The sequence below is a fragment of the Pempheris klunzingeri genome, chromosome 14 (assembly GCF_042242105.1).
Source record: "Pempheris klunzingeri isolate RE-2024b chromosome 14, fPemKlu1.hap1, whole genome shotgun sequence".
Taxonomy (NCBI): domain Eukaryota; kingdom Metazoa; phylum Chordata; class Actinopteri; order Acropomatiformes; family Pempheridae; genus Pempheris; species Pempheris klunzingeri.
In genome coordinates, this window is record NC_092025.1 from 10,499,034 (window position 1) to 10,511,276 (window position 12,243).

Here is a 12,243-nt window from a genome sequence, read left to right on the forward strand (position 1 = left end):
GAGGAGAGGAGAGGAGAGGAGAGGAGAGGAGAGGAGAGGAGAGGAGAGGAGAGGAGAGGAGAGGAGGCCTCTTTCTGCTGCTGAGCCAAGTGTGCACACATGGAAACAATTAGGTGTGTACTGCCAGAGAGTCTGGGCTGCAGCGTAATTAGGGGACTAGATCACTTTAAACACAGCAGGGACATCCTCACATAGTGAAAGTCAGGCAGAAAAATTAAGGGACCTCAATGAAACGCTCACTATTGATACACCTGAAGCGAGGTGGATACTACTACACCATGTGGCAGTGGTCTTTAACCACTAGGACTCAGTGCAGGCAGCAACATGCAGAATCAAGCTGGAAGCTGGAAAGAAAGAGAAAGAAAACTGTAGAAGACAGAATCTACAACTTTTTCAGACATAAGACATAAGAGCTCCACTTTCTGTGGTTCAGACTTCGTCTCAGTACTGCCTCTAGATGAGAGGAAACTGGGAAAGATGCGGGGGTTGAAAATTAGGGCTGCAGACGCAGAAAGTCAGGAAAAGAACCTCCTTCCAAATGTGATTACACAATCTAAACCCACAGAGACCGGAGAGACGACGTACTGAAGGGAAACCCTGGGCTGAGGCCCCCGTCTGGCTGGGAAGGTGTCTGAGCGAGACCAACGCTCTGATGTAGCAAAGTCGGGGTCAAAATGCCACACCAGTGAACACAAAGGAAAGGAGAGGAATCATATTCCACAGTTCTTGGGTGGGGACAGGGGTGGAGATCGTGAGAATGAGATCTGTTGAGAAATGAACCCAGCCACGCGGCACACAGTACAAAGTTCAACACTCAGCTGCAACTGCCAGCACACCTCTTTCTGCAATCTGTACAGATACCGATTAAAATGCTTCAAACTGAGGATATCTGCAGATAAAGAGAACCAATCTCAAACTCTTGCTCTCTTTTTCCCAGATTCAGTGTATCTCACTTGGAACACACTTAAATTATTTTCACATAGGTAGCATGAGGACAGGGATTAGGGCGGCATTAAAAACTAAGTCTGCAGCCTGCTGTGACTGAGGGAACGGAGCAGATAAAAGAAACACAAAATGTTACACCATTGACAACAAAAGTAATTTAATGTGGAGCAGTCACATCACATCCGATACCAGATCTGCTTGATCAGGTCAGCGTCATGAGTCACTCTGATGTATCCATGTCATGGGTCGCCTCAGACAGGAAATACACACAAAAAGAAAAAGAAATGTACTTCACAACACATGAAGGACATTCTTATGTAGTCCTTATAGGAGAGTTCACTTTCAGGGGAGTTTAATGTAGAAAGATGCCTCGTTTTTGTCTCTGTGTGATATTTGTTGATGTGCTGAACGGTGAAATACTGGATGTCCACAGAATCAATATCAATTCATCTCAAAAGTTTGGAAATATACTTCTGAAGGTGTCTAAACCTATTTTATTATAAAGATTATTTATTTATTTATTATAAAGACAGTATTGTATCATCAAATATCAGATGTCCCATAAAATGCCTGACCTTTGTTATATGTGTAAAGGAAGAGCAACAGCAGGGGAAACTGTAGACATATTGTAGATGTTTGTAGATGATGCTTCACCGACAACCAGTGTTTTAATAAATTTAACTTTCTTGTATTTTTCTTCTTTTGTCTTCCAGTTGCATTTTCTTGTGGTTTATGTATCATATTTTACTTTATGCTTAGGTTACTTGTTGCGAACTTAACTTGTTGTTAATTGCTTTACCTAATGCTCAGCATGTTTTCAATCAGCACACAGGGCCACAGTAAGAAAGAAAAAGTGGAACCTGAACTCACTGTCAGCTAAACCCATCCATATTCATGGGAGAGGAGGGTTTTTGGGTTCATCAGAGCTCCACTCCATCAAACAAAAGCTTTGGACAACAAGTAGTATTACAGCTACACTTCGTGTCTTTATCATCCTGATTATTGGATTCTGTCTAAATGAACTGTCTAATGTCTGTTTGTCTTCTGGACTCCAGGAGGGCTGAATAATTTGGATGTTATTATAACATACAGTGACTCTCCCTCACTTGTGCCTCATTCATTTCAGCTCGAGCCTGAGCAGGCGACGCACGGGCTAATGTTTTCTGCAGACCTTGTATGTGAATGGGTGTGTTGGTCCGCGTGTGTGTGAGAGAGAGCTATTAAGTGGGGGTGTACTGTCTCCTGGAGAGGCGCTGTGGTTGGATGACTGCACCACATTACATACTGAAAAGAGCACAAAGCTTTTAAGTTGAGATCATAACAAGGGTTTTACTTTCCAGCGGACTTTCCCTTTAAATCATCACCTTGGAGTTCATTAGCAGAATTTATGATGCGAAATTGCCCATTGACTCCCCTCGTCAGTTAGCTTAGTGTCCCAGAGGCAGCCGCCCTTTGTTTTGCACCACAACTTTGTCTTTATGGATCTAACGCATTCCTGAGACTAGAGGTGGTGTGTTATTAAAAATCAAATGCACCTCAGAGTTGTTTGGTGGTCTGAATGAATGTGCGGCATGAACGGGGGAGGGACCTGTCGAAGTTTGGCAGTTGTGTTATCATGAAGCTTATTTTCCACATGTTTTGAAGTCGAGGAAAAAAGGAGGAAAGTGAAGAACAATCCAAGATCACATTAAAATATCACTTGTCTTGCATCTACAAAATTTAGATCTGCACAAAGCAGTGATTCACTAACCTTATCAATCATGTTAATGAAGACATACTGTACTGCCATTAAATATACAGCCACATTTTTACCATGTATGGAATCAGTCAGCTGCAGTAAGAGAGCATTGAAAGTTGACTTTGTCCTTTGCTGTCATGGCTTTGAAACCTAATTTGATATTGAACGTCGGCTTACAGGTACGTTCCAAGACGGGAAACGTATAATTTTCCCATGCAGCACTCACTCCAACCAGAAGAGTGGACTGAACGGAGTAAAGAGACAAAAAGAAAGGAGAAAAAAAACTCTTTGTCTTGAAGTTCTTCTCATCAGAGTGTTTCATGTGACATGCGAGTGAGAGCTCCCTCTTCATAATGTCTTCATGATTCACTCCAAGAGGAGAAAGACAGACCTCTTCACAGCATGAGTAGAGAGAAGATATCTTTGCCATATATATCAGATATCTGGGAAAGTGAGGGGAATAAAGCACAAGGCACAGAGGAGGAGAAATGTAAAATCCAGAGGCGACAAAATAATGTGATGTTTCAGAGGGATTACTGCGACTCCCAGACAGTTTTTTTCTTTCCCTTAAGGAATAACATACTGTACATTCCTCAACAAGTAAGCAAGCCTGATGTAACCAACAGGACATACTTAAAAAAGAAACCATGTATGTCCATGAAAATGCATAAAGACAGACTCAGGCACACATTCCTCATATTTTTACCAAATTACGGGTAATAACTGCCAGTGGGATATTATATATGGGAAAATGTCTTTGTACAGGCATGTATAAGTGTGTATTGACAAGGAAGAAAGAAACAAAGACAGAAAGAAAGAAAGAAAGAAAAATAAAAGGTTGCCCTCCGACTGCCCTGTGACCACCCACCCACCCACTCACTCCCATCTGTCTGGAGATGACGCATCTTCAGCCCCCTCCCTCCACAGCGTCGCTTCAGCCGCAGCCGCACCCTCCGAGCACAAAAACAACAAATTACAGCCCTACAAACCACAGTTCAAAAGCTCCACAGCTCACTGAACCAAGAGCTCAGGCAGACATCATCCCTCACAATGCAGATGATACAATAGCCTGATCTGTCCCTTCCTTTGAACACAGTCATATTCTGGTCAAACTGCACATAGCTATTTACCCAGTCTGCAGGACCCCAAATCCTTGATGATGCTTCCTGAGTCACTTTCACTATGATTCAGTATGACTGAATCAACCCACTCAGATTAAAAATGGATACTTGCCATAAAGCTTTTTGGCAAACATGTGATGGTTTTCATAGTCAGGTCAGCTGAAAGAGATACAGAAATACACACTGTGATACCCCAACTAGTCGAGTTTCCACTAGTAGCGTTTTCTCATTGTTATAACGTTGCTGTGCTGCATGCTGCAGACTTCTACAACACAAATGTAGAAGCAAGCATCTTTTGGTCCTGGTATACTACCGGACATATTTATAGTCAAACATGTTTTCTCTCTTGCAGCTTTTTTTCAGCACATAATTACTCATCATCACATCGTACATCTTGTTGTCACAAGGCATCTTGTCGTGAGGTTGCCAGGCAACCAGGAGGTCGCTGCTCCTGGCCAAGAAAAAAAAATCCCCTGTAAAACCTTGACGTGTGGTTTTTACACTTTGTGGTTTTTGCACAGATCAAACAAACAACATAAGGTGTCAATTAAAGAGCTTTAGCAATGCTAAGCTAACCACTGCCAGATAGGGGGATGGTGTCCTACTCACACATGCACAACAAACTCACTCAATTGTTTTTGGCCCTTATGAATGTAAGTCCAATATACATTCAACTTTCAGCTTCTGTATGGTTTCCAGAGAAGAATATCTATATCTTTAGTTGGCTAATAGCTTGACTTTCTTCAGCCTTTGCTGATTTCTTCCGTCGGGCTGTTTTGCCAGGCACGTAGCATGAACTCAGCTTTTCTGAGCTCATTTGCTGAAATTGGCTACCTACAGTGTGATGTTATGGGGTATGAGAGCAGTGAGCGTCAGCCATACTGTCTAATTCCAGCCTGGGCAATGAGCTACAAGCAGCTAAAACCTGCCTCGAGCTACAGTGTTGGATGTTCATTCTCAGTGGGTTTGGCACTACGAGTGACTTTTTCACATTACGCAGTCATTTGATTAGATGTTATTGCCAAAAGTTTAATTTAATCTGGGTTTAAACAGTGTTCCCATAAATATTCCTTGATGTACTATATTACTACTATTCAACACCATCTGTCATGATCTGTCAGAACCGTGACTAAACAACGGCGAGCCCCATAAATGGTAAACACAGTTTCCGTTAGAGCCACTGTTTAAAAAGAGAATAGGTTATCATCATATGACGTGCTTCCCTTTACCATCATCTCCAAAGCAGGAAACCACATCCCCAAATACGCCTACCATCGACTGGCACTGTGAGACCACATACCACACCGGGTGAGAGAGAGCGACGCATGAAGTGGGTCAGACTCCTGCAGCTGAGCCAGACATTGGGAGTAAATGACATAATCACTGCCTTTTGAAAACACAAACCTGCGTACGCATTCCTCCTCCCCCTGCAGAACTCTCTGTGCTCCGTCAACCCCCAGAAGCTCTGAGCGGCCTCGGCCTCAGCTATCCAAACAATAGTGCTGCCCTTTGCCAGAGTCCACCACTGTCACCAAAGGCATTCATTACCTCTCACAGTCAGCCTAAGACAACGGTTTGTTAACTTTACAGAAACTGGACGATGACGATGAGCAGACTTCTCCTGAGAAACTCAAGCAGCCATCATCTGGAAGATCAGGACGGATCTGAGTAAAGCGGTTCGCAATTATCCAAATCTAAATCAAACTCTGCCTTGCACAATGTGATTTTCACATGTCATGGAAATATGCGGTGTGGTTTCCATAGCTCTTGGGTGGGCACAAATCCAGCGTTACACTGTCACTCCCCTCTGGCGGAGATGTTTGTGGAAAGGGAGCCAGAGAGTCAGACAGGATCTTGGCACAGATATGGATGATGTCATATAATGACTGTCTAAAAGCCCTGGCTATAGGGACTGGAGGGCAGGCAGGTAGAGGAGTGCTGACAGTGCTCTGCTGAGATTATGTCAGATACCTGCCCTGCGGGATACTCAGCACTCAGCACTGGAGCTGGTGGCAGGTAGTGCCCGTAGTCTGCACAGTCCCAGGCCGTGGCAGGAGGCAGCGCTGGCAGAGGCCGTGTTATTCTGTTTACCCTGGCTAATCGCTACAGCTACAGGGTCCTGCACGGCGTGGGTGCAGTCCCTAGTGCTCGCATTCCTCTGCGCGGCTTTAAATAACTGCTCCGTTTCTCCCCCTCGCTAAGCAAATGGGAGGAGAGTGTTAAAGATGGCAAAGAAGGCTGTTTGTTTGAGCTGGGTTCAGTACACTGCTCTTGAGCACCAAACACACTTAGGTACACACACGCAAATATACACACTGTTCCTTTGTGACGTTCCAAAAACACCTAATTAATGCTTTGTTTTGCCAACTTCATTTTCTGTGATGCTTTCTTTCTTTTTTTAACCTGCCTCACAGAAGTGGCAGTTTTTAGCAGAAAGTGATGACATGGAGGGGTCTGATTTCATGGGAAACTCCCTCTCAGATCGTGTGGATTTTCTCTTTAAATGCGTGTTTTGGTGCAATCTTGACAAATGTAAACACAGAAAGCTGTGACTATGGATTTAACCTTTTAAGCAACACATTTTCATACATCTAACACATTGTTGGACTGTCACGCTGCTTTGAAGGTAGGGAGTCACCATGTTTTTAAGATCTGTGGACACTGCTGCGAATTGCACCTGGATTACTTTTACAACACTGCGCTCATTTTAGAATTGACCAAAAAGATGAGACTCTAATTTATTAATACACATATATATTATATGTTCATATCAATGCAACTTTTTATAGCATTAACGGTCTGTGAAGATCTACATAGTGATAGCGTCCAGTTTGCAAAACAGTGGTATAAGGTTAATGAGAACGGCAGACCCCAAATAACCACATGTATTATTTTCCCAACATGCATAAATAGACGGGGAGAGGTGACAGAATGTGCATCCATAAATATTAAAACACAGCCATGACAGGAGGCAATGATCGGCTTGCAAACGCACACTATAAATGCGCATTTCATCACGAGTAAGAAGCTTTTACGAATAATTAAGCTGCAAATGAATGCGTGTGAGCCTCCCTCGTGCATGTCTGTTTGTGTTTGAGGGGGTGTGAGCACGGGAATCGTGCCCGGCTTCACCTCTGAGTTCAGTCCAACCTGTGGCAAAACTACAGAGCGCTGCAGGTTTTTGGTTGCCTGTGTTAGACCACCTTCTCCAAAGTTTGGCACGGGAGAAAGAAGAGTGTGTGGGGAAGAGCAGAGGGCTTTCAAAGGTAAAATAAACTGACCGACTCAATAGAGAGAAGGCTGAAGAACTAGCTCTGTCTACTGTTTTTGACTGACTTGTCATTTTCAGGCTCCCATGGACCTCTGACCCATGCCAAAGGAAAACCAAAACAAACCACAGGGCTACTACTGTCACTTTACTCTAAATACAGAACCACATGGGAAATCCTGAAATAGCCATATCCACTTCTCATGATGCCCATTTTAGGGGAGACAAGCCCAGACTGGGATATGATAAGAACACTTCCTGTGCAACGTGAGGCCCCCGTGCTTTTAGTGATTCCAGAGGAAGATGAGAATCTGGAGCAGCCTGGACGTCTGGAGCCCCGATAAAGTGGAGATGCCGCTGAGGTGCAAAGAAGAGACGAGACTCGGAGGGCTGTCTGGGAGCCGAGAAGCTGCTGTCAGTAAGGCTGATAGATGGGATGCCTCTGTGCTAGCAACGGCAAGGAAAGATTAGACTTGAACTAATTCTTGTTGGGAAAAACACAGTTTGGTCAGAGCAAACCTAGCCATGTGCACAGATACTGATTTTTGTGTACTCTTTGAAAGGAAATCTTGGATGACTACCGAAAATATAAATCTTCCTTCCGCACGTGGATAAAGTGGGAGACAGATGCACACATGAACAAAAACACCCAGTATCCAAGGAGTGAAAAAAGCTCCCCGTAACCTTTTTCTTCCCATCCCACAATTTACACCAAGCTTTCAAGTGTTGAGGACTAAAAAAACAAAGTTGGCTGTGTGATACTTTGTCAGCCAAACACGTGGAGACAATTACAAAGAAAGTCCTGATCTGCTGGCAAACAGGTTGGGGCTCCAGATATGGATAGGACATGCAATGGGATGAGCGTGCAGAGGTTCAGTCGAGGTTTTACAAATCAGACACTCCTCACATGCCTCAAGATGTACTCATCCTCTTAATCCTCATGTAAACGATCACGGCGCCCCTGCAGAGCCTCATGCACACTAACATAGTTCAAACGTGAAACCCAAGAAAAAGGCATATCGGTCGGTGAACGTCAGCTTTTTCCAGCCTCCCAGTTAACCTGGGAGGCTTTCAAGTTTCCGTGCTTTCATCCGTTTTAGGAAGCGTACAGTGAAATAAAGATGAAAATAATGGCATGTGGGTTCCCTGAAAACATATGACCAGAGCGCATCTGACATATTTCACCTTCATTGCAGTGACGTTCATGTCATGCAGACGTGCACTAAGTGTTCACATGTTAATGATAAGGTTTCCCAATCTCATAAGTATGTAGTATGTGGACTGCAGTGTATGCCGGAGCTCAGGGAACATGTGTACAAGAACGACAACATGGGCTGCTGTGATGTATGCTGTAGACTGTATATTAAATACACCAGTGCTAAGTCTAACTGCTACTTACTAAACCATAACAGATATTCTCTAATCTCTGACTGTCTGTGTGTAAGCTCTCTCAGATAGGACAAAAGAGCTGCCTGTCGTTCAGGTGATTTGTCCTCACGTACAGCAGGTAATCCTGACTGAGATGATCTGTCCTAATGAACATCCTTGTGATCATCAGTCTGGGACAGCATAACAACACACACACACACACCACTCAGACCAAAGATTTCACTGTATACTGCAGAAACAGTTGACAGGAATTGACAGAGCAGTTGTTTAGAGCTTCTCTAGTCAATCTAGTCAAATTCTTCTTCTTAGCCCTCAAATTTACTGTTTTGCTTTCAGTGAAAGTGTCACACAATTAACCGTGTTTTTCACGACAATAGCGGTAGAGATATTTCAGTCTGGACCAAAGAGGTGGACTGACCGACAGATCCACAGACAGACATCTGCCATCCACAGAGCCACACTGCTAGCGTGGCTAAAAATGTCTTTGTGTCTTCGTAAATGGGATGTTTTGGGCTTTTTTTGGACAGCTGGTCAGAAGAAGTAAACATCTTCAAAACAAGTCCTCTGCCAACTCTTGTCATGTTCTCCAGTTTGTTCTACAGCTGCTTAGCACTGGGATATTACACATCCAACAACACAGATGTGTTCCATGTGATATCAATGTCCGCAGTTTGAGTTTCTTATCTAAAGGTTTTCACTTTATCTTGTCATCCTGTCATCTCTTTATTAACTTTCAAGGCTATGGCCATAAAAATGACCTTCATCCGATAGCAGAAACCCCACATCCAGATCACTAATAAGACTTGACTGTTTCTTGGGCCTCAGCCTGCCTGTACGCCAAATCTTGGCCAAATTCTTGACTGGGAAAAAGCGCACTGAAAGGTATTTCTGCGCTTCCTTACACTATGAGGAACTGCAGGTCTTTTGAGGAAAGGTTTGCTCAGCTCGGGCCTCAGCCTCGCTGTGCCGACGTCACGACGGGTCAAATATGGAAAAGTCTTCATATTGTTGCTGCTATGGCCGTGGCCATTTTAACACGGAAGAGAGAAATTTCCACTTGTCCACCCGACATTCCAGCCCTCAGCCTGAACAACACACTTCTCCTCTCAAGGCTGAAGTCGAACCATCTTTCCCCTCACACGCTCAGCAAGGATCTTTTCAGATGCTTTGTGAAATCTTGGAGACAGGTGACTGTAGAGCAGCCTCACGATCCAGACCAAATGTGAGGCAGCATGAGGTATTCTAGGAATTTAAAGTGTCTCTCCTGAATTATTTGACACAGAAGCTCCAAATCGTGACGCACCACAAGGAAATCAGAGGACAAGCGGGAGCACTGCTGACCGAGCCAACTCTGTGACTCTACTGCAATACACGCCGTCACGGAGGAAGAAAACTGTCTCGGCGCTACAAGTAGGATTCATTTGACCTCGATTAAATCCAGGCTGCTTACTACCACATGGTCCAACCAATGAAAACAGCTGGAGAGGCACATCTGCATGGCCCAGTGGCAACTTCTCTGTACTACAAAACTGTGTGCGATAATTGTAAGAAGTACCACAACCCTGCAGCACAGTCAGTCACTTGATTAAGATTTATTCTTACTGACTTCCCTTTTGGCTTTCTACAGCCACAGATGAATGTAAGGCTCTGATTAAGAGCCATTTTTCATTCAGCAGTTAGCTATGATTTTAAAATCCAAACATAAAAACAAGTGTGTAAGCATCCAGAGCAGCTGGTGAACTCTGGGCCAAATCTCCATTAAGAATTTTAGGTGGGAGGAGGTTATAGTTAGAAGGATTTGAGTTTTGAGAGAAAGAAAAAAGGTGGTTTGTCCTGGCACCAATGTGATGTCCACAGAAATATGAAGCTGTTGCATCACATTCTGCTGTTATCTATGACTTATTGTTTTTAGGCTTGTGCTACATATGAATTTTGTACAGCTGACCATCTCAGATGATCAATCAACGCGACTTTTTCTCGTTTCGTGTCTTTTTCTCGACACCAAGCGAGAAAAGAGAAAAGAGGACCAGTGAAATCACTTCTGGGCCGGAGACTGACGTAGACTGCAAGGCTCCACGTCTCACCACAGCTGATCTGATAGAGCGCAGAAAGCCTCCACTCATGCCAACCAGACACTGGAGTCTGTGGGGGAAAGTATAGATCTTAAGAGTACATTTATATGCTATGTAATGAGCCATGGCTCAGTAATTAAAGTGTTGCATGGGAACATTTTCCAGCGATGCAATGGAGGGTAAACCCAGCTCACCTCATCTGAGCCACCTATTTACGTGCGGAGCAGAGTTTAAACCCACTTGACATAATCTTATGTGAGACGGAGTCAAATTGATGTAAGTTATAAACTAGATTGAACCTTTTTAAGGGAATAAAGACCTGAATAAACCAGTTCTACTTGAGTTATGTTGTATTGGGTATTGTTTGGCTCATGGTGACCGCTTACAGGAGGTCATATTTCTCACAAAGGTGAGAAAGTAACAAAAAGGTTTTAGCCATGTGCTGTACTTGAGTAGCATTTTGTGATACATTATTTATACTCTACTTGATTATTTGAAGATTTTTACTTTGCTCCGCTACACTGTGGAGGTAAAATCTGCGCTTTTTAGTCAACTAAAACTGATCTGACAGCTGCAGGTAAAGGTTTTCTATATTAAACACGTGGTGAATACACTGCACTGTTACAGATTTAAGTACCTAAACATAGTAAGGTCTCCTCTTTACAAACACTATTCTACTGAAAGACAGTGATGGAGGTTCATCTGCACACACTTTTGATATTTAAGTACATTCTCCTGCTCACACTGCTGCTTTTTTTCCCCTTTTTTTTTACTAAAGTGAGAATCTGAATTCAGAACTTTCCCTCAAAATGGAGCAAAGCTTGGCTTAGGAGTAGATCACACAGTCCCACTTTAACATTTTTATAGAGCCTATTTCATTGTCTGAATGAACAGTTCCAAGCTGTTCTCCCAGAATAATGTCTGGAATACTCCTGGATGGATACAACCCTGCAGCACAATGTGATAAACAGCTACATTTACAGGGACAGTGACTTCTTAGAGTTTGATCAACTTAAACTTAAACTTTTTTCATAAAAAAAAAAAAAGTTCAAACAGACATCCCCACCCCCCTCACCTCACCTCTCCAAGGAGAAAACCACCATGAGCCCAGAGGTGAGAGCTCCACTGGGCCTATTAGTTAATCGCAGCGGCCTAATTATATCCCCTCATACATCAGCAGCATTGTCCCCGTCACTCACCGACCCTGAAGCCCTGTCCGATGAGCGTGTCCGCAGCCTGCCCGTTCTCCGCGATCAGCGTGGTGTTGTTGCCCTGCTCGCAGGTATCCTGACACTGTCCCTTCAGGCAGATCCGCTTGCAGATGAGAGGAGCGATGACCACCTTGAAGCGCTCCCGTGTGGAGGAGCGCTCCGTGCACCACACCAGCCTGTGGACGCTCAGCCAGATGACAAGCAGATGGGGGATCAGAGAGGGCATCGTGGCATCCTTCACTGCCCTCCACGCAGACCTGGAGACATTAAACCACTGGCTGAGTTCAGCTCCAAATCAAAGGCGCCCGCTTTGTTCACCGAGGCAGATATTTGACGTCTCATACGGCGGAAAAAAAAAAAAAAAAAAGAAGCGCGTCCTCCCTCCTGTTTTCACCTTAAGGGGGAGAAAAAGTCACTTTCCTCGCCTCCCCAAGTGATCCGTCTGCGAAACCGACACGTTTGGCATCTTTAGAAGTCCCTCGCTGCCCTCCTCGCTGTC

At 44.0% G+C, this 12,243-nt stretch overlaps 1 protein-coding gene across 1 annotated transcript in view; it reads right to left on the reverse strand.

Annotated features, from left to right (window-relative positions):
• The window catches only part of ltbp3 (latent transforming growth factor beta binding protein 3), a 30,699-nt gene extending 18,626 nt beyond the window's left edge, over positions 1 to 12,073 (reverse strand). The window contains exon 1 of the mRNA XM_070843325.1: positions 11,733 to 12,073. Within this exon, the coding sequence (XP_070699426.1) occupies positions 11,733 to 11,970 (238 nt within the window). The 5' untranslated portion in view covers positions 11,971 to 12,073. The remainder of the gene's footprint in view (positions 1 to 11,732) is intronic.
• Between the last annotated feature and the right edge of the window lie 170 nt (positions 12,074 to 12,243).